The following is a 22,440-nucleotide window of genomic DNA, read 5'->3' on the forward strand; positions in this document are numbered from 1 at the left end:
AATCTAAAATAGTGTCAACTTAAGAATAGCAGGTGATTCTTGCTAGCCTGAGCTGTATGTCAGTACGGCTCTTCTCCAATCAGGCTTCATAGCTAGACTATGCGGTTAATAGACTAATAAAGATTACACTGAGGTCAGCAAGTCACTAATCCCTGGCATTATTAGTAAAAACAAAGCCTACAGCTTTGCACTATGCACCTTATCCCATCTGAGTGCCTATGCACGTGCATAAAGTCCGAACATAATATGTGTGACTTAAACCATACAATGAGAAGAGAAAATAAATATGCTAAGAGCAGCAGGGGTGGACCAGGCCGGGCCGCTGTGGACCTATGTCATCGCTCCCTCTGGTCTCAGCTACACTCCCCACCCGAGCGAAAGGTTCAGTGATTACGGAGGCTCAACTTCCCTCTAAGAAAGCAAACCGGAGCTGCAGTCCAAACAAGGCCGAGCCAGCAGCGAGGGAGCACTGCTGCACCAGGCAGCTCGGGTTTACCGTCGCCTCCGACCTGGCTGGCCCCGGGGCTTGCATTAGTCCCCAGCCCAGCCTCCCTAGGACAAACAAACAACCACCACTTACACAGTCAGACGAGCAGTGAGGCAGGGAGAGCTGGTGCCACCAGCACTGTGTGGAGGGGAACCTGACCCAATTGGATTTGCTTTATCACCCCATATAATGACTCCCAGACTGGCCTGTTCCAGTGGTCGAAAATAAAAGATTACAAAAAATATCTGCCTGCTTGCCATTCTGAGTTTGGCCCAAAATGGGCAGCTCCCCCAAAACAGATGGGGAGGCATCTCAAAAATGTTCTCTGCCTCTGGGGACATGTGGTTTTCCCCATCATTATATAACTGTAAACTCCTGGATGTCAGAGATTGGGGATAATAACTTTCAGATGTTGGCAGCCCGGGCCAAAGCTGGGACCTGCTGGATGGGAACAGTTATTTGGCAGAGAAGAGGAAGTCCGAGAGATTAGGACTAAGATGTGACAGGGAGGAAAGTGGATCTGGATGGAGCTCAATAGGTCCTGTTAGTCTGTTCCAGTGTGTTCGGTGTTGTATTGGGTCCTAATGATGACCGTGTGGAAGGCAGGGGCCCAGCGTGTGTGTGCGGGTGGGATAGAGAATGAGACATGAATTAATATCAAACCGCAGGAAATCATGTCATCGTGTTAACACGCTGAAATCAAGCTCAAGCGATCCACCACTTTTAGCATTCCATTTCAATTTTCTGAAAGATTTGATATGACAGTTTTAGCACTCCCCACTGCAGTGCAGATGTGCCACTAATTCAGAAACAGACACACCTCCTTCAATAAATGAGTCCTTATAGAAGTGTCATCCTGTTAAACCATTTTTATTGGTTTGTCTCACATGAGCAGGAGAGGATCATTGTTCACTGCAGACGTGGTTGCCGGTTGCTGGCGTGGTCAAGGTTTGGTCACTTAAACTCGCACTCCTCTAATGAAATGAAACATCTCTTCATATATATTTTTTAATATATTCCAGCTGGTCGCTGCATGGTAGAAAGAACAGCCCTGTTTTTCTTCTTTTTAAATTTTTTTCCCCCCCTTTACTTTAAAGTATCGATCGCAGTGCTGAACAAGCAGAGGAGTGTTTTTTATTGTAAATCAATACTGATCGATCTGCAGCCTGGGTGTTGAATATGGATCAATATCACACCAGGCTGTGGAGGAGATCTGATTTCAATTGGCAAGAGAAGCCCACAGCAGGTTTCCATCAAGCGGTAATTCAAGACATGGGAACATAAGTCAGATGGATTGATATAGACTAGCCAGGACCTTTCTTGCCACTGAACCAGCACAAGGAAATTTCTGTCATATATCATTAACGCAGTTGGGGCAGGCAGTAAAAAAAAAGATGGGGAGCAGAGTACCTCAGTGACCCTCAATGAAGAGCTTTGGTCAAACACTAAAAAAATATGCCATTATTACTGTGAACTTTATGATTTTTATAAATAAAACCCAGAATAGAAAAACAACTGAAACAGTAAAAGCTGAATATCTACTCTCTGTGCACACACACACCTCACAGTGTGGTCATATTCTGCAGAACTCCTGGTACTGATTATGCAGAGGTCAAGCTGAGATGCATACTGTAAGCTGTTATTAATTTACTGAACAAATGTCCTGCAGGAAAATCTGGTGCATGGTGAAATGTTTTTAGTACACTTATCACGGGGTCGATCTTTATTAAACCTGCACATTTGTTTAATTTACCACAGAAATGAGACACAAAATATCATTTAACAGCGCGCTTGTGTTGCAGAGGAGCATCGAGCATGTGTGTATGGTAAAAAAGCTGGTCACCTGGTTCATTCATCACTTGTTTGTGATTCCTGAACAGAGAGGCACTGTTCCAAATGACAGCATTGTAAAACAATAAAAACAGAGCTATAGTTAGAAATAACTTGTCACTTTTAATAAATGACACTGGTTCAGGGTTCTTTCTCTGGGGCTTCTCCTCCGATACATCCCAGGCACCCCTGGGGCCAACAGAGCAGCCAGCAGACCAGCTCGTTTCCCCGAGGTAACTGATGACCCTATCCCTGAATTCCCCCCATCTTTGTCCTGTGACCTCACACCAGCGGGAGCAGGACCATGTCCGATGAAATCTTCAGACTGCTTCCCATCCTAATCTAGCCTGTGTCACACTACAAATTGCTACATTCAGAAAATGGAAAAAGATTGCGGCGGTGGTGGAGGGAGGGACTGACAGAGGTAGGGAAAAAAGGAAGGATGGGCAGGGAGGGGGAGCAGAGGAGTGTGCATCGACAACCAGTCCCCTAAGAAAAATACTTGAGGAAAGAACGACTCGGGAGATCCCAACATGGAATCACATCTCAGCGAACATATTGATCTGATTTACAAAACCTCCACTCTAATGCGAAACAAATGGCGTGGGCGTGAACTGGTACTTAACCATAAAACCCCAGCATTACTCCGTCTCCGATGAAATACCACATATATCCCTCACCAGGGCCTAATGTGCTGTTTTACGGCCAGATACGACTGAGGTTGACCCAACAGTTTGTTTGACAATTAGGGGAAACCTAATAAGGATTGAATGGGAGTAAGAACATGCCAAGAGAAAGAAAGGAGACTCTTTTTCAACTGAAAAAATAGCACAAAAAAGGAAAAAGAAAAAAAAACACACACACATAGGTCTGAGTGACCTAAATGTGATTCACAGAATCGGGAGCTGTTCGACAAAGATCTTGCGTCATTAATGCTTTAAGGAACCAAACAACATCATCACAACAGCTACAAAGTTTAATTATAAAGGAGAGCTGCTAAATATTTGAGAAAGAGTGGCATGTTTTATTTACCTCAGATTTAATTTCAATAATGTAGGATTTTCACCACGGTGGCTTATTGCAGCAGTGTGTCGGGGAACAGTGAATAAATCTCGATAGAGTGTTTTCGCTCATAATATCAAAATAAATGATCGCTCCGCAGCTGGACATGAAAACTATGGAAAAACAAGTCGGCGAATAAAGATGGCAAACTTTAACAACATATAAAGACATACACCAAAAAAAAACAAAAAAACAAGTGAATAAATAAATATAAAATCTTTGATAACCTTTTCTTACTCCTCTTCGGCTTGTGTGTGTGTGTGTGTGTGTGTGTGTGTGTGTGTGTGTGTGTGTGTGTGTGTGTGTGTGTGTGTGTGTGTGTGTGTGTGTGTAACTGTGTGTATACAAGGTCCAGTGTTGCTCTTGGCCCAGCATTCATCCCATCACCCCAGCTCTGGCCTTGTTTCTGTCAGCAGTGAACCAGGGGAGTAAAAAGTGGAGGGGGTGGGTGGTTCGGGCAGCTAGAGAAGGAGAGAGGAAGAGAAGGAAAGAGGGAAAGAGAAGGGGGGTGGGGTTGGAGGGGGGGAGGGGTTGTCTCAATGGACAGATGGACTGCTCTTTCTCAACACATGTGGAACCATGTTTCGTCTTTCACTGCCGTCAAGCTGGAGCCGAATCCGTCGCTCTGTTGGCCCGCGCCACTTTCGTACTGCACACCTCTCTCTTTAGCACAGCACACACACACACACACACACACACACGCGAGTGTGTGCACACACTCAGAGATGCAGGTACACACACAAAACACATGCACACACGCCACACAAACATCTCCGTCTTTCTCTGCACACATGTTAAAGTCATCACCCCTGCTCAGCGCTAGTAAAACACAACACCCCCGGCTTCTCTGCTGTTGTCAAGTCTTGCCATTAGCTGATGCCACTGGGGAATCCTACCCTAGTGAGGTGGGTCTCCCTCGGGAACGTCAGGCACCACGTTACATTCAGCCGCCACTCATGTGAACCCAAACATGTGAGCATAATTTGGAAAATATCATTTATACTGTGCGTCTTTGTACGTGTCTTGACATTTACAAACTGCGATAAAACCGACATGAGGGAGGAGGGAATAGAAAACAGGGCGAGTATAATTTGAGGTAATGTTTTGCTTAGTGAACAGTATTACCCAATCCTGGATGTTGGAGCACTGGGAAGGAGGTTCTGGCTCTGGGGCTGCAGAGAGGGTCTGGGTTTCATTTCTCGGCAAGTGCAAGCCAAAGGAGGGCTGCCAAGTACAGCTTTCACTCTCAACACTTCCTGCTCTTCCTACTCTGGCTCGGGAGGAGACAGGCTTCACTCAAACATCACGTCGACTTAGGCAGGGGTGGCCAGTTTATTCTCCCATTTCTCAATGGGCGTGAAAAACTCACATCTGTCACACGAATTACACCAAACACAGCCATAAATCCAACAGCAAGATGGATATTTTATTAAGCCGCAAATAATAAGACATTTGCAGGTGTTTGCATGCGTGTGTAAATATAATAACAGAGCATTTCCTATACATGTTAACAGCTTTAAATGACTCACTGTAAAATCTAAAGAGCCCACAGCTCAGTGGTATAATGTTAAAAAGAGAAATAAAAGTAACACCTGCAGCAATCAACTCTAAATCAAAACAACAGTGACCCTATCCACTGCATCATTTTCATTATGGATGGTGGGATGGTGTTAGATTAACACTACCTACCGAGTGCCATCTTAATTGCCCCTCTGCAGATGCAGTGAAAACATGTCATTTAGGCACTTCATAAACAGACTTCTCTTTGCAGGTTATCAAGTCAGCCGCTCAGTGAAAACACACCCTCTTTTCCAATGCTGATGTGCAATTAAAATGGTTTTAGAAATCCTCTTTGACAGTCCAGGGCTTAGCCAAAAATGTAAATGACATTAAAGGAGACAATGAATTTAATTTTGCTTAATGTCCCCTTTCGCTGATTCTCATTTACATCACATTTCCACATAAAGGGCTGACCTTATAAATACTGGCATTTGTTCAGCTTTTGGAGGTAATCACGGTTTTGCACAAACCAGATGGGAGCGCACAAATTTTCCGATTTGTTTCTTAGAAGGCCGAGGGAACCACATGCGAGACGTTCTAAGGCTGCGGTCTTTTGTTTCTGGTAAACAACTTGACAACAAGTCAAGTGCACTCTGGGAAATGACCTCGTAGGTGTTCCACAAATGAACGATAACGCAAAGTCATTTAGAAAATACAGGCTCACTAATGAGGGACATAACAGAAAGCTAAGCAAAATCTACATTAGGCAAAAATTTAATTGCATTAACACACGAACAGGTGCGGTGAGGCCTTTATAAATGAGCTAAATGAATAAAAGCCTCCCACAGCACAACCATGTGTGCTGACCAAAAAAAAAAGAGAGAGAAAGAAAGAGACAAGGGGAAAAATAAGGGGAAAAAACAAGTCAATGTCATGAATTATTCAGTGGCTGGGCTGCACTCCAAAGGTCAGTGCTCTTTGACCTTTGTGACAGGAAGTGAAAGGGAGGGCCGTAGCCGCTGGAATAAATGAAGCTGACATGTTTAGATATGGTCCAGAATCTGTTGGTGAATGGCAGCGTAAACTCACACACCTTAAAAAAAATCCAAATTCATACACACATTTGCCGCTTGTCTGTTTCAATGCTACTTGCATAAATTGCTCGAGATCCCTGTGTAAAATGTGACCTTTGAACCCTGACAGTCAGAATGAGTCATTTTCTCTCCTCTTTCAACAACATGTGCCGTCTTATTACAAAATCCATGTGTAAGCCGGAACAATGTATCTAATCTTTCACACAAGAGAGGACAAAGTCAATATGCAAGAGAGTGAAGGCAGATACCCAACCAGAGGAGTCACCGTAAATTGAGTTATGTTTGGCTATACGTGTACTGTAAATGGGAAAACCATCTAATCAGATATTGGGTGCCTCATCACTATATTTCTAAAGACTTAAATTACCAGTTAAATCAGCCTACACTCCCACTTACTTTAAAGGACCATTAACTTATAAATGTGACAACTGTAGCACTGCTGGATTTATAAATGAGACATAGCAAAGTGTACAGCTATGCGATCATAGCAACAATGCTACAATTAGTGGCTGTTTCCTTTATTTAACAAGCACGGACTGACTTACTTTTTTTTTTTTTTTTAGTTTCTGGTTTGATGTCTGAAGAAAGGAAAAAGAGTGCTCATGCTCTTAACAGTGAATTTGTAGAGCAAAATACAAACTGACTTTTGCAAAAGACACTGAAACTTTAGTAGCACATATAAACCCACCCAAATGCAGCAAAAATAGGGCCTTTCTTCATCCAAAAATTAATATGAATTATGCAAGGGCATCAAATGTAAGTGCTGAAATATTTAAAGACCAAGCAGTGCTGAAACTTTGTGACAGCTGTTGGGCCTATATCTAACCAACTTTTTTTTTTTTTTTAAAGAGAATCCTTCCTCTTCAAAAATCTGAGTGAAAATCTGTATCAAAACTCTGAGAGAAAATAGGGTAAACAGATGTCTGGCTTGACCGCAGGAAAATAGGACACATTTGGAATGATAAGTTTCCCAAACTCCGTTGGATATGCCAGATCCATGGGAATGCCAGTTAATGTCTTGCTAGATGCCAGCTAGCTGTGTGCGCTTTCCCCTCTTACCATCTGGGAAAATGTTACAGAGAATGAACGCCATCAATGATTCACTCCAAATCTGTTTCTTAAGGTTCGGCCATGCTACTGTTTCTCTGGGAAATGTGGCAGTGCTAGCTGGTTTTCATACTGTAATTGTAGACAGATGAGACGTGCCTGATTCAACAATCAAACCTCTCCTCTAGGTTTATGTCACTCAACTATGTTCTACTCAATTGGAAATAATCAGTTTCTGCCAGCAGCGACCGCAGCACAGGTGCCTGTAATGATGTGCATGAGAAAATGACAGATGTAACAGAAATGGCTGTAAAACATGGAAGCTTTAACAGAAAAGCTTACCCATATGCACAGCGGGAAAAGTCAAGTAATTGCAGTAAATAAGCTTACATAGCAAGCCTACAGTGTGCTCTGGCCGTGTCCGTAACTCTTGCTAAACCCTGCAACCTTTCACAAGCACCCCTCTCTGCGAGCCTCCTTCAGTCACTGGGAACCTGTGTGGGTCTGTTAGGGTGAGCTGACGGGCTCATAGTTACGACATGGAGACAATGGGAGGGTCTAATGAGGAACATATGCTTTTGTGTTTCAACAGAGCTGCTCATTGTGCAAGGAAAGGGATACTCTACTCCTATTCAGACTCGTCACAATGAAAATCCGAGCCCTCCCTGAGCCAGTTGAGCTTACAATATCCATCCGCTTCTTTCTTCCCTGTTCTTTTTTTCCCACCCCTCTTCTTGACTTTAATTCTCCATGCATTCATTTTGCTTATTGTACTTAAGTTACATGTTTTGTCCCGCAGATTGAAGAACAATGGCGTGCGAAACTCTAAACAGTAAAAGGCAGCAGAGCAGCACAAAGCAAACATGAAAGCGGCGGAAATCAGGAGACGTAGACGTCTCAAGTTATATGTTAATGTTTGCACTATCGCTGTCACTATTGTAAGGAACAAATGCACCTGACTAATGAATTAAGAAATCCTTGCAATCCGGCGAGAAAAAAAAAGGAAAAAGCTATACTCTTACGATGCCCTAAAAAAACCCTCAATAGTTTTCTTGTACTTGCATTGAGATACATTCAGCCACAGCAACAGCATGAACGACATACAAGCAGCACGCGTGTGTGTTTGAGGATGTGCATGCGTGTGTGTGGGTGTCTGTCTGTCTGCGTTTGTGTCCTTGTCTGAGTGTGCATCTGCGTTTATCTACATGTGTGTCTTTGTGAGCTTGACTTCAGACAGCAGTAGCTCTGGTAATCCATCCAGGCTCCCAGGGCAGCCAGCTCCTACTTCCTGATGCATGAGAAGCCGCTGGAGTGGAGTGGCAGCAACAACTGCTCAGCCCTATTTGATTACTAATAAGAGAGTTGTCCCCTCTGTCAGATACCAGGCATTCTCCACTAAGCAAACAGTGATTCCAGCTAGTCAAACATTAGCATTGCTGTCTCTCCCTACTACGTGGTGAGAGTTACATTGAGATCGACGCTCAAACTACACCCCCTACCTCACCTCTATAGCCACCGAACACACATAAGCACATAAGCGCGCACACCCTCGTACCACCAACCTAAACATATTCACATTGACCAAGACCTATAGTTTCACAGTGTGAGGGAAAATGTCAACGCCTGGAAGAAGGCCATTTATTCTCCCACTTTATAAAGTGATGAAGGTAATATAAAAGTGGCAGATAACTAGCCTGAAGGTGCAGAACAAAACAGCAGACATAAAATGTTTATCCCTCCTAAAACAAAGCTTTAATGGCACCTAGCTCACAGCTAACTTGAACGAAGGAAACAGTCAATGAAAAACAACTATTGACAGTGTAAGCATCACTGTCATAAACAAAGAAAGGAAGCCAGCCAAATAAATGCGAAGTTGCCTAAGCTAATTAGGTGTATTCCCAGCATGATCCTCTAGTGATTGAACCACCTGTGACTGAACAAACCCTATCCAGGTGGTGACCGCCCCTCAGTGCACAGGTACTTGGGAAAGACACCCCTCAGCCACTCACACAGAGTCACCCACAGTTCCCACACTGTGGGCTGTAAGATGCAAGTCAGCCCAACTGGGCCGTCTGGTACAGCGGGAGGGGACTAATTTGTTCACTAGCTCATCCGTGTGCCTGCTCATCCACTCAGTCACTCATGCATTTAGTCAGTCTGACGCTCACTCATTCACTTACTCATTCCCTGTTCGCAAACACAGAAAAGGAAAAAGCTGCACACGGCCTACCTGTCAATGATCACTGGGTCTGAGGGAGTCTCGTTCCTGTTTCCACAGCTTTTCTTGTCACAGCATCGGCTACAAAAACATAGAAAAGTGTGTTACAGGGCAAGCGATACTTTGCACAATAAATACAAATAAATAAATAATGCACAAAAAAAAAAAAACATGCATGTATTACGCGTATCTGAGTGCTTTTGATATGGGGGGTAAAAATTACCATGAGATTTCCTTCACTCAATCTATCCTTTCCATTGATGCTGATGGCTGATAAAAATGGTGAAAACAACATGTTGTGTTGTTTGGCTTAGTGTTGGAGGGGAGGGGAGTGGGGATTGGGCCAGGAGGCAGGGGAGTCACTTTTCACAGCTTCAGCTTTTGTTTACCTCTAATTGCCAAGCTGCTATTTCTGAGGGAGATGCAAGGTGCCACCCTCAACCAATATTTCTGCGGGGCATTTATCAATTATGGCCTCAAAAGCACTAATCTATCTTCCACCACATGTTTCAACCATCTCCTCCCTAAGCCTATAGCTAGCTGCCTTTCACTTCTTTGATTGGGACTGGAAAAAAAAAAAACAGCAAAAATAAACAAATACATCATCCCAGCTTCCATTTGAAATGAAAACATATAAACATATGTGAATAAGATTGATTTATGCCATATGGTGCAGAAAAGGGAAAACAAAGATTTTGTGCAAAGCTACTGTCAGTCAAGCACACGCTATTTAAATATCCCTGATTTACATGACTTTCTAGAAGCAATAATAAAAAAGTGTTTTATGGCTGCAAAGTACTGAGAAAAAATATATAATTCAAAAACTAGTTTATTACACGGCTAAAATAAAATATGCTTTAATTAGATAATATATCAAAAGAATATTCTCATTATGTATATCTTCTTATGTGATAATAGGCAGCAGTTGTAGTAGTTGTTTTATTCAGCAGCAAAATGCACTTCCCTTTGGAAAAAAAAATATATTACCTCTCGAGCACGACCATATTCAATGTGTCACAAATAAGTGATGGATGCTTGTATAAATTGAGCGTGAGTGATGAGTTTATGCATGGAAAAAGACAAATCATTCTCAGCTCTCATGCTGCACTTGCTCTCAACCAGTAACTTGAACAATGCACCGGTGCAACAAAGGAGCGGTTAACCGACAGTATCCGAATTCAATGTTCACAAAGCTCATGCTGAGCTCAACAATAACAACAAAAGGCGTTTTTCCTTTTAGTATCAATGACACCGCTGAATAGCAGCGCAATATGAGTGGAGATTTATGTGGTTAAATGACACTAAAAGGCTTGCTGATCATTGTTGACAGGTGGGATCAACTGAGAATTGAGTACAAAAAAAAAAAAGATGCATAGCATGCAGCATTAATGCATAACAGAAGACACATTGTCCCTGGCATGCTGATATATAATTCTTAAAATATAAAAACAAACTAAAAGATTAAAAAAAACAAAACCACAACTTATGTACTTTGTCACTGAGTGTTTATTACACATTCAGTTCCCCGTCACTGGAAAAGACAGTTCATTTTCACTGTCATATTCATATCAAAGTTGAATCACATCATATCAAAGTTAGAAATGACAGCAGCTCTCTCTCGCTCTGTGGCTGCTGAAGGACCACAGGACAGTTTTGGCTCGCTGCATCACATCATGAGTGTCAAAACTTATTGAAGGGGAGGGAATTACTTTTTGCTTGAATCTGCAAAATGGACAGAGCAGGAAAATAACGCTTACCTGCACATAATTTCATGAGTAAGAAGAACTCTGCACATTTCTGGATTCTTGTCTTGACCCTCATAAACTATGGCCTTTGAAACAAAATGAGATGGAAATAAAGTGAAAACACAGCCGTCGTTTTCAACACACACATCAAGAAAACTCTTGAACTGGCAAATAATTAGGCTACTGTTTAACAAAATAAATCAGGGCATGAACACACGTGATGTTAGAGCAACACAATATAACAGATGAGACCAAATACTGAATAGGAAATGTGGTTCAAATAATCCCAGCATTCCCCTGTGCTGTAAATTATACTGATTTCTATAAACATAAATGACTGTCTAAATTTAACTATTAAAAAATGCACAAATATCAACTGCTTCTACATTTTTGTGGCAGCAATAGTAAAAATTTATATAAAAATAAAAGTAGCAATCCATATATTTAATAATAATCATAAACTGTATTTTTTATTAATCTGGATAATATGTGGCACAGACAGACAGAGGAAGAGAGAGAGGGGGGGAGACAGAGGGATTTTCATAAGGAGAGATCCAATAGAAGTGTCATCAATATGCTTATAATCTGGGGATATTTGGGGGAAAGTGTTAATGGGCAATCTGTTGTTTATTTTGAGCCGCTAACAATGATCTTTCTGTGGATAAAAAGCGGTGTCTGGCGGTACGGTTGAGTAATTTTTGAGCATTGGCTGAAACAGATGGCGTGGAGCTATCAGTTCTGCCGCTCTTCTCTCCCTCCCTCGATCCCTCCCTCCTTCTACCATTTCTAAGGATAGACACTTTACTCCCTCGTACGCTGAACCGGCACCGAGTGTAAATGCAAAGCAAAGCAACAAATTATAAAGAAAATATTGCACATAATGCCAAAAAAATCTACATATATATATATATATAATTAAAAAAAAAAAAAACCTGATAGGTTGCATTTAATTTTTACGTTCTGTTTGCCTAGAATGAAATTTGTATTTTTTGCCCCTGACTCTCTTTATGCCAACAGGAAAGAATGACTTTGAAAAAGTGACATATCTGAACCAGGTCGCATCACTCTCTCTCGCTTCTAAAAGCTGTCCTACTTGACCTGCTGTGGGGTTTTTTTCCTCCCCTCTCTTCTTTTTTTCGGGGGAACCAGGCGATTATCTATATTGGTTTGATTTATGTGGCTATTTGCAGCTGTAGAAACAGAAATCCATAAATTGCTTGTTCTGCGTCATTGACTCGGATCATTCGCACAGGAATGTTGTCTGTGACCAGTGGTCCAGGCTTCACGGCTCTATTCAGGAGGCTGAGGCTCTAGCTAAATCCTCTGTTTAATAATACAACACGATATGGAGAGACGAAAGCGTGGCGTCTAATTTTATTTTCCCTAATCATAATTAAGTTCGGTAATCTAAAAAAAAACAAAAAAAATACTCATAAGCATTTTTGGGGGTTTATTTTTACGCTATGAAAGCCATTCACGTGTTTACACCTGAGCAGAATTTTTTAAATGTCTATTTTTATAAATATAACATTTAAAGCAATTTTTTTTAAAAAAATGTTTAGACCGTCACCTCTGACTCTTTGCAGGAAAAGTCAAATCGGATCATATGGAGCAGAGGTAGTGTTTAAATTTTAATGCTGGACAAACTGAACCTACAAAAAAAAAGACTCAACTCTGGCGAAGAGAAATTGACTTTAGGGTCTTGCAATATGATATGGTCAAACGTAAACAGTCAAAATGGAAGCTGTCTCTTCTGATTCCATCTGTAATTTGATTTTTATTTTGTGCCACAACTGCATTTTGCAAGCAGATTTTTTTTTTTTTTTTTTTTTTTAGAAAACCGAGAAGTGTGTCTATGTATCTCAGGGGTGACGATTTACACGCCATGTTAAGATTTTGTTTGGCTTTTTTTAAATGTTTTTTTCCTCCCCCACTTGTGAACCGTGGAGTTTGCACTGTGCGCAGAAACAAGTGTAACAGCAGCAGCTTACCTGCTTCGTCATGGAATCGATTAACCGTATGTAAAGATCCTGTTCTGTTCTGACGCCTGGGGAGAGAAAAAGAGGAGCACTTTTACATTTTTAAGGAATTGTGGGTAATGAATTTATGAAAATAAATAATAATAAAACCCTCAAAAAAAGAGAAAAAAGAAAAAAAAACTTTTCATTAAAATCTAAGAGTTCAGATAGTGATTATAATTTTATAATATTATTATTATTATTATTATTATTATTATTATTATTATTACATGTGGTTTTACGCACACAGACAAACTCACTGATAGATTTTCACATGTTTTTAAAAATATTAAAGACAGTTTCACTCACCGTTACTGTACAATAACTGTAGTTTGTAATGTATCCCATTGTTAGTTTTTTCACTGGTTGGTTCCTGCAGAAAACAACAGTTTGTGAAAATCAGCAATCAGAAAAACAACTGCCCATCACCACCACATGTCTATGCGTTTAAAAATAAATTCAGAGTTTTGGTGCTAAAGAAGAGAAACGGCTTTAGATGCTAAAATGACCCTCTGTCATCAAGGAATTGAATTTTTCCTTTTTTCCTTTTTTTCTTTTTAAAGAAAATCAATATTACACGTGACTTCCCCTTAGTAACCCATTGCCCATTTCTGAGTACATAATTTCGATACATGTGCTGATTATGTAGAGAGGTGCATGTATTCTAAAATACACCGCTTACTTTTTCTTTCTCCACAAAGTCCACAAAAGCTGTCCTTTCGATCTCCACGGGCTGACCCTGTCTGTCATACAGCGCCAGGACGAAATGGAAAAAATTGGATTTTCTGAGGTTGGAAGGGGGCTGCTTTTCATAATGTGCCCGTGCCAAGCCGACACCGCTGCGGGGAGAAAACAAGAGACCATCTCGGTTAAGCACCGGACACCGGGGATACTAGATGATGGAGAAGCTGATGGAAACATTGGAGATGCAGAAGCACGCTTGAGTACGGGGGAGATTTCTTGATTTGTCACAATAATGGGTAATCTGATGTAATGAAAGAAGGGAAAGCCGAAGGGGGGGCATTTATTGGGAGACCGTAATTGATACAGAGTATTCAGGGGATTGAGGGGTCGATATGATGAGGAGGGAATGCGTGAGAAAAATCAGATGCTTTTTGGCATGCGTACCTTTGGGCGGCTGTGTTTGCATCCACCACCCCAGCTGTGTGCATCCAGGAGCGGACCGAGTTCAGTCCACCCAGCGGTTCCTCCTTCATCGTCGTCCCACCCCGCGGTATAGTTTCCTGAATCCCAAACATTTAGGACAATTTGCGTGAAAAAGAGCCTCCTGCGAAATTAGGCAAATAAACGTCCAAGCGTGTTATCCTTCAGGGTTTTTTTTTTCACGGGATAAGTAGCGAGAGCCGATTCAGACTTGCGAGGGAAAACCCGGTCCACAGGTCTTGCCTCCCTCTTCAGTCCGTCCGATGTGAACAATTCTCAAAGTGCTGTACTTAGTTAGAGCGGTATCCACAGACTGGAAAAGTGAATTGTTCAATAGACAAGATTTTTTTGTGTTGCTATTGTTCCTCTGTTTTTTTTTTCTTTTTCTTTTTTTTTTTGTGCTATTCACAGAAAAATCGATGGCAGTTGTTTGTGTTTGTGGGTGATGCTGCTCTCAAAGTGCCCACATCCCTGAAGCACCGCATCCAAAACCTTCAGGACTTCTTGTTGAATAAAAAACCCACTCCTGAAAAGGTGCTGCTGCTTCTCCACAAGACAAACACAGGCAAAGGCTGATCACCAGTGGAGGTGTTCCTAGTACACAGGAGAGGTGGATAAGGGGCCCTTTCGCGTCGTGCAGGATGGATGGGAACATGCAAAACTAAGCCCTCTTTCCCCGAGGACTGAAATCTTTCCCGGGAGCCAAAACTCTAAACCCACGGGAGAGGCGCTGTCAGAATATGACGCTGAAGGGGCGTGGTTTTGACCATATATGGAGCTCTGACGGTTCCTGTCAGGCAGTGGCGCTCCACTGTACGGGTACAGCCCTATAGTGCAGCAGCTTGAGAACACTCATTCGCTCCACTTTTCCTCTTGCTTAGGCCCTATATGTGGTGAGTTTGATTTTTTTAATGATATGGAAAATTCAACCGGGTGTAACCATCACACATAATGAGGAGGAAAATAATAATAATAATAAAATAATCATAATAATAATACATAACAATTATTCGGAATTCAGTGCTTATTATTTTTAGCTGGCCTACCGATTGCAATTTCCGTGATTAGTTTTATTATAATGGATTAAAATTAATAGCATTTCATATATTTATTCGATTAAATTTGTTAACACCATTACAAATTGACTTGATGAGACTGTTTGTTCACTGACGTATCGAAAGCATCTCAGTGTCTGTGAGATTAAAGGCCATAAATCATATTTCAATAAGAGCAGATTATGCTTCTTCATAAAATTGATATATATTCTATTTCGTATTGTGATCGCGTGCTGTGGGTTATGTTATTGTAATTAAGGTGTAATTAACACAACGCGGAAATCATAAAATCACACATGATTATAAATATTTTAATTTACATTAACTTTTCATTGATCATTTTTTTTAACAACAGGTATTTGACTCATTTGTTTCGCTGGGGCAGTCGGGCAGGTTTTTTTTTTTTTATGTTTTAGTTTTTGCGCACAAAATCCAAAAAAGGGAGCAAAGTTTGGAAATCAGACGGAGTTTTTCAGCATCTTTGTTATTAATGTCAAAACAAATCAGTCACATCGCGGTGCCATTTACTGCAGATAAAGTCAGGTCTTTTGACCTCTTTTATAGATTAAAAATCAGAGTCGGTGTCTCATGACATTAAACAAACTTCGGGAAATCCATGGTTCTATGTCTTCCGCATTTAATGCACGCCATGTACCTAATAATCAGAAACATCTTAATCATTTTTAAAGAGCCAACTGCCTACATGTCCGACTCCGTCCGAGAGGGACAAGCAAGCAATTCGGTTCATTAGTGGTGAAAGGGGGGAGAGGATGAAGGAGAGAGGGGAGGGTGCGAGGAAGAGAGATGTGTGCTATATCCTGAGCAATCTATCTAGCTGGTGCAGAGGGTTAATAGCTGCTGCCAAAGATAAGTGAATTATAAGCTGTTGCTTTCACCTCTACACAATCTATTGCCAAATTGCCCAGTTACAAAACCAGGTTGTAGATTTTTTTTTAAACTTTTTATTTTTGTTTTTATTTTTTATTTTTTTTAGAGAACTCAAAGTTTAAATTTGTGGGGAGGGGAGGATATGAGAATGAAATCAAATGGGTGCTCTTTGTTAATTGTATTTTTCCCCCTTAGATGAAACAAATCGAGACGCGTGCTGCAAATGTTTTGTCTGTTCTACCGAGATTGCAAATATCTTTTTTGCACAGAACTCACTGTGCTTTTTGCACAGTTTCAAGTCGCTTATTAGAACTTAACCCCTGATTACACGCACCGAGGCGATTTAAATCTGATTATCAAATTAGGAGACTTTGAGACAAATCCTCTTAGATCTGATACTGTTGACTGGAGAGGGAAAATGGATCTCCACACCCGTCACGTAGGTAACGATGCTGTCCTGAAAGGGAGTTTTAAACCGTATTTGACAACAAATGCAGCTGCCCCGCTATTTCAGAAGATATTAAAGGAAAATGAATGCAAATCTGTGTGCAGGAGCCATCTGGACGTGGAGAGAGGGAGTCAGCTGCTCCACACACTGAGGCGCGGAGCCTGAATCCGTCTCAGCTCATTCTGTGGGATCATCTGCGTGGTGGGCTTACACCGTGGAAAATGCGCTCTCCATCATTAGGTGAAATGTTAGCATCAAAATAAAAGAAATGTTGATCCCCGTTTGTTTTAGTGGTTGCATGCATGAAAACTTTGCACGGGCGTGGAATTAGACCATCTCAGTCACATTTTCTTTTTATTACCCACCCCCTCCCCCACTCTCCTTAAGAGATTTTTTTTAAATCCACTTTTTTCAACAGCGTGCTAGAGGTAAGTGATGGGTGACAGAGAAGGGGAAACAATTGCAAACTATTTCATCTTGGCCGCATTAAGCCAGCCTGAATGCTCGTATAAATGACCGGCTGATAACACGGGGGCCCTGTTATCTCACTCTTTCTATTCAGTGATCACAATGAGTGAACCCCCAAAGATTTGGACCTGACCACTGATATAAAACCAAACTCCTCGGGACGCGTGGTTTCCACTCAAAAAAAAATGTTACAGGGTGACTTTAGAAGACCTCCCGTCTCGACGGGACGAGGGTGACGTCTTCTTTTTTGTGTGCGTGTGTCTATGTGTGTGTGTGTGAATTTACGGGGCGAGGCCCTCATGATCTCCTTAAATTTGCATGTAAATGGCGACATCAGCCTATACGCGTGCCAGGGGCCAGCGGGCCTCCCAGATGTCAAGGCAAAGTCAATCAGCCGGCCGCTGCCCAGCTGTCCATCGATGCACTTTATTGGGACAACACTTTCATTATGCTCACCTGCATTGTTTCCTAATGGATTGATTGCTAAAAAGCGAAGTGAAGGAAATTTTATTAGCACCCACCAAGCAAGTTTCCTCACGGCTTTATCGCAGAGGTTGTTTTAAAGTGATCTTTTTCCCCCTTCTCCTTCTTCTTCTTTTTTTCGATTAAATATTTATCAAGTACGCCCACAGTTAGGCATTATTCCAAATTCCATACGGAACAAATAGGCAATCAGCCCACTTACTGTTTACAGCTAACATCGCCTGTTCCGTTGTTTAGAGCTACAATATTTTGTGAAAATATTTGAAGTTGAAATTTAAGTTACACCGCGCAAAGAAAACTAATTTAGGGAGCTTCAGCCTACAGCCTTTGTTTAAAATTTCTGTCACTTGTAGCTGAATTAGAAAAGATTAACTCCAGCTGATGCTTGTGCGTTGACAATTTTCTCATGAGTAGGGAGGAAAAAAATACACATCACTTATATCAGTTTCCCCCATCAGTTTTAATTAAATTACCAAATAGCTTGATTCCGCATCACATATATATAAAAAAAAAACCTTCAGTGCAAACTTTAGTTATTACAACTTATCGGCCTAATAAATGCACGCCTAAAATTCGATATCTCATATTAAAACATGGTTTTCACGATATTTTTTAATTATTGTAGTTAGAAAAAAAATCAAACGGCCAAGAGTGATGAGATCAATCATGAAGGCTGTTCGTGTCAAGTTGGAGCTAATAGACGGACAGCGCCCCTCGTTGGTTACACTTGAGATCATGGAGTCGATATGAGGCAGCTGTGTTGTTCAGTGACAAGATAGCAAAATCTCAAGTTTGGTTTATATGTAACTGCTTCCCCACTGCCCCACGAGCTACATTTTCTTTTTTCAAATTCAGGTACTATTTTAAAAAGCAACAGAATTATTTTTAAAATAATAAAAAAAAAATTTTTATTTTTCTTTGTCATCTCGCACACTAGAATAAGAAAAAATAACAGATATTTGAAGGGCTAAAAAAATTAAGGAAAGAACGTTTTTTATGTATTATTATTATTATTATTATTATTATTATTATTATTATTATTATTATTTCTGATGTGTTTATTGTGTGTCTGAAATAAACATTATTTGACAATGTGCTGGTGTGACCTCACGTTTCGTCACTAACTTCTGTCAGAGTGTTCATGTTAATTGTGTGCAGTGGTGAGTTCTGTCAAGGGCATTGCCCGTGCGCACAATTTGCATTTCCATTCTGCTGTGGAAATGATGAGAGAGTTTCTGCGCGGTTTAGAGCCTCGCGGCGCAGTCTGTGGGCGAATTACATTTAAAGAAGGCGAGAGAAATTAAATAAGAAACCGAGACCACTTCAGGGCTATTAACATCTAAAATATCCCCTGGAAATTTAGACCAAAATACACATGACCAAATACCCAGGATACCTTCGCTCTTAACACAGCCCTGGTCTTGATTGTGTCCATCACTGTTTTGTAGGCCTATCTAAAATTCTTTATTTAAAAAAAAAAAGTTATCACGCCGCCTCACATTTCTCAGTGGCGATGATGGAAGTGAGGCAAATTTGATTATGCAGCTCTAAATCGGAACATATTAACTTAATATATAGGCGCCCTACTGCCAAACAGACTGTGACACTCAGAAAAATGGGTGCAAAAATCCGACTTTAAAGGTCAGTTTAAAAAAAAAAAAACCCTCATCAGTAAGTATGATGTGGGCACATGTTGCATCGGGGAAAGTGGCCTCCAAAAGAGGAGGCATCAGCTTTAACCTTGTTCCTTTTTTTTCTTATTTTTTTTAGAGCGCCTGTGCATGCATGACCAAAGAGGCAGCAGCCTTTCCCTCAGTACTCCAGAGACCTTTAATTTGCCTGTTGACCCCAGGATGGAGGTGTTGCCAACTCACAGTGATACTACCTCACCCACAAGAGACTAATAATTCTCAAGTTACTTACATCAAAATATATATTTTCAACATGTTGCATCAGTGCCTCTAATTCGTTTTTCTCCTTTAGGGGCTGCCATTATAAAGGAGATACATATTTGATGGCAACTGGCAAGTCTACAAATGCATTTTGATTTTAGTCAGATTATTAATATCGGACTGTGTTACTATTAACAGAAATGTTAATTATGATGTCAAGACAGAGGGAGTCAAGGTGAAAGCTGCACAGCAATAGCTAAAAATAATCCATGCCAGCCAGAGTACAGTATGATCCTGCAGAGGAGTGTTACTGGCAAGGGACCTTTTTGCTGCAACAAAGAGGTGGAAAAGAGGAAGTAAATGAATTAGAGTACAAGCCAGATTTTGTCTTTGTTTCATCCACACTTGTCCTGTCCCTATTTTCCAACCTCTCCCTTTTCCTTGCTATTGGAAGTGCTGCAAATTGTATAATGCTGGTCTTTGTTCTACAGAGTCAAGCCACATGAATAGCCGTCCTGAGCACACACAAAAACACACTGACAAACTGATCATCTTAAAAAAGCAACGCCCTGGTGCTCACTTGGCCTACTTTCCACGGCAGCACTGGGACGTGGGAAGAGGAATAGAATTCAGGGGAGGATGTTCTTGCACTCTGGGAAACATTCAGTATAGCAAGTGTGATGCACATAAACATAGCCTTTGCATTGTCAACCTTAGACCGTATTTGCCCCAGATAACTAGTCCCCATGTGCTAGACTATTCTCTTTGACTTTGCAATTGAAATCCTGAGAAGATTATGCCAAAGCTAAAAGAGGCAAACTCTGGGGTGGGATTTCAATTGTCAATTCCTGTTGGATTTTATAGCATTATGACATATAGTACACCATCTGTTACGCTTCCCGTGACTAGGTCTACATCTGCACAAGTGGAGCTTATTGATGTGAACATCAGTACAACTAAGACCTGGTTTTTGAATGGACAGCAATTTTCAATCACCGATATTTTTCTCCTGAATCCCGTTTAACACAGATGTATGACTAAGTAGCGGGGTCTCTAGCTTACAAAACACCAGAGCAAATTAAAAAGGTGCAGGAAAGTAACCACTCCTAACTTTAGCTAAACAGACTTCCTGGAGCGCTAGATAATCTGGGGCTTCTATGTACACCGCCTAACCAAATGTCGACATCTGTGAGGGTGTGCATAAAGAAAAGCTCCTCAGAGAAACGGGGGATAATAATCTTAGTTCCCCTCACCTTCAGCTTGCCCATAGGGGTTTAAAAGGGAGATGAAGAAATCCTATGTAAACATGCCAAGTCAAATTTTCACTTGAAATGTGACATAAAGGCAAAGGGCAACCTTGGTGCATCGCTAATGTGCTTCCACGCATGAGTTTTCCAGTGCCCCTGGATGTAAACAATTGATGTATTCAGTCTGTGGTTTGAACACTGACTCACTGTGCACACTTAATATGTTTGAGCATCTTCTTAGCCATCACTGTACATTTAGTGCATAGGTGAAGAGCCCAAAAGAAGTCAACACAAAGCCTGTACACAATCAGAATCTCTGTACTCAATAGCTGCATGAAAGTGAGTTTTGCTCTCCTGAGAAACATACAAAGTTTGAGCATCTGTTCCATCATGTAGTCTTTGTTGAGAAATTAAATATTGAACTGATCTAGTGTACCATGAATGTTTCACTCACATAGTGATTAGACAGACTGGAGAGGCAAGACATCGCAGCACTTTACTCTCTACTTTCATATACTGTATTTGTTGGTCTTGCCTTTAAGTGTTTCACGCGCCAGATTGTGTTGTTGTTATGGAAAATGTTTTTTAATGTTGCGTCAATTATACTTAGCATGCATGTGTAACTCGACACAAAAGTAAATTCATATGCATGCTACGTATGTGCACAAACGCAATCATCCTCAGTCTGATAATTGCTGTATAGTGTAGTCCAGCTGAAGCAATATAATTGGAAAAAAGAGAAAAACATAAATTAGAGTTTTGGTTTTATGATTCAATTATGAACTTGGCAGCATCTGTTTTTTCATACTTTTATGTTATTGTGAATATGGAGAAAATACTGATTGGTTTTCTTTCTCAGAATAAAGGGCGTCTCTTTTATAGTTTCTCATCCCTTACTCCAAATCAACAATTGTCTCTCGGGAGAGTCCCAAATGATGTTTCCTGACATAAACATTTTGGATTATAATGGGCAGACCAAGCCAACGTGCAAGCAGGAGAAGGAAACAGTATCATCACAGAGATCATAAAATGGTGTCGTGAGTAGTCTTTTGTCCAGGACCATAGGAGAGTTCTGTTGCTAAAGGGAAGGACAAAAGCAGAAGGCGCCACGGGTATAAGGTTCCCCTGAGCAACAATACTGAAAGTTTCAACTTGCAGCACATGGGTGTAACTTTAACTGGAATACTGTGGATCAAAGACTCACAAACAAAGTGGGTGGAAATGCTGAAGGAGTGTCTGTGCTCAAGTGAAGGACAGGTTCACTAGAGAGAAAGCGGGAGCGACAATTTCTGAAACACAGACCAGGCAATCAAGGCTAATTACTGAGCCCGTGTTTTGTGAACTCAAAGGGCAGCATGATTCAATTAACAAAACCGATGTGTATTATAATTCTGAAAAGCAAAATTACCTCTGTCGACAACACGCTTATCAGATATAAAACAAAAGCAAATTCAAATTAAACTGAACAGTTTTAAATGTGTTGCTGCTTCGTGCGCTTTAATAAGGAAGAGTGCACACAGTCGATTTTGTATTGCATCTCAAACATTCATTCCGCACTCTTGTCTTCACCTGTCAGCTTTTAGAGAGTGGGAGAATTATTCAGTTCTGCTTCTTTAAATAAAAAACACAGCCTTGAAATTTGTGAGGCTTAAGGCAATTCATCAGGTTAGATCAGTACAATGTGGATGTGTAACCTTTACACTGCACTGGAACCTGCACATACAAGTGTTATGAAAGGTCCCCGTGGCACTCTGCTCTTCTGACATGGATTTGAAGACTTGCCACTTTATTAGC

General features: G+C 41.0%; 1 protein-coding gene and 1 long non-coding RNA gene across 9 annotated transcripts in view; one reads left to right on the top strand and one right to left on the bottom strand.

Annotated features, from left to right (window-relative positions):
• Positions 1-14,874, bottom strand: part of LOC146695369 (transcription factor COE3) — a 67,666-nt gene extending 52,792 nt beyond the window's left edge. For 4 of the 8 annotated variants that reach the window (XM_085477477.1, XM_085477476.1, XM_085477478.1 and 1 more), the window contains exons 1-6: positions 14,130-14,872; positions 13,684-13,840; positions 13,311-13,374; positions 12,975-13,030; positions 10,996-11,069; positions 9,251-9,319 (exon numbers count right to left, since the gene is read on the bottom strand). In XM_085477477.1, the coding sequence (XP_085333603.1) occupies positions 9,251-9,319; positions 10,996-11,069; positions 12,975-13,030; positions 13,311-13,374; positions 13,684-13,840; positions 14,130-14,260 (551 nt within the window). In that variant the 5' untranslated portion in view covers positions 14,261-14,872. Of the gene's footprint in view, positions 1-9,250; positions 9,320-10,995; positions 11,070-12,974; positions 13,031-13,310; positions 13,375-13,683; positions 13,841-14,129 lie in introns of all 8 variants that reach the window. The other 4 variants (XM_085477471.1, XM_085477470.1, XM_085477473.1 and 1 more) reach the window with 2 other exon arrangements.
• A 19-nt stretch (positions 14,875-14,893) lies between these two features.
• LOC146695370 (uncharacterized) lies at positions 14,894-21,511 on the top strand. The gene is made up of 3 exons (XR_014923577.1): positions 14,894-15,058; positions 16,661-16,796; positions 19,278-21,511. It is a non-coding gene; the product is annotated as an uncharacterized LOC146695370 (long non-coding RNA).
• The last annotated feature ends 929 nt before the right edge of the window (positions 21,512-22,440 follow it).

The sequence above is a fragment of the Copadichromis virginalis genome, linkage group LG13, assembly GCF_057382275.1.
Source record: "Copadichromis virginalis isolate Kocher_CV1m ecotype Utaka linkage group LG13, C_Virginalis_male_GT1.1, whole genome shotgun sequence".
In the NCBI taxonomy this organism is placed as follows: Eukaryota; Metazoa; Chordata; class Actinopteri; order Cichliformes; family Cichlidae; genus Copadichromis; species Copadichromis virginalis.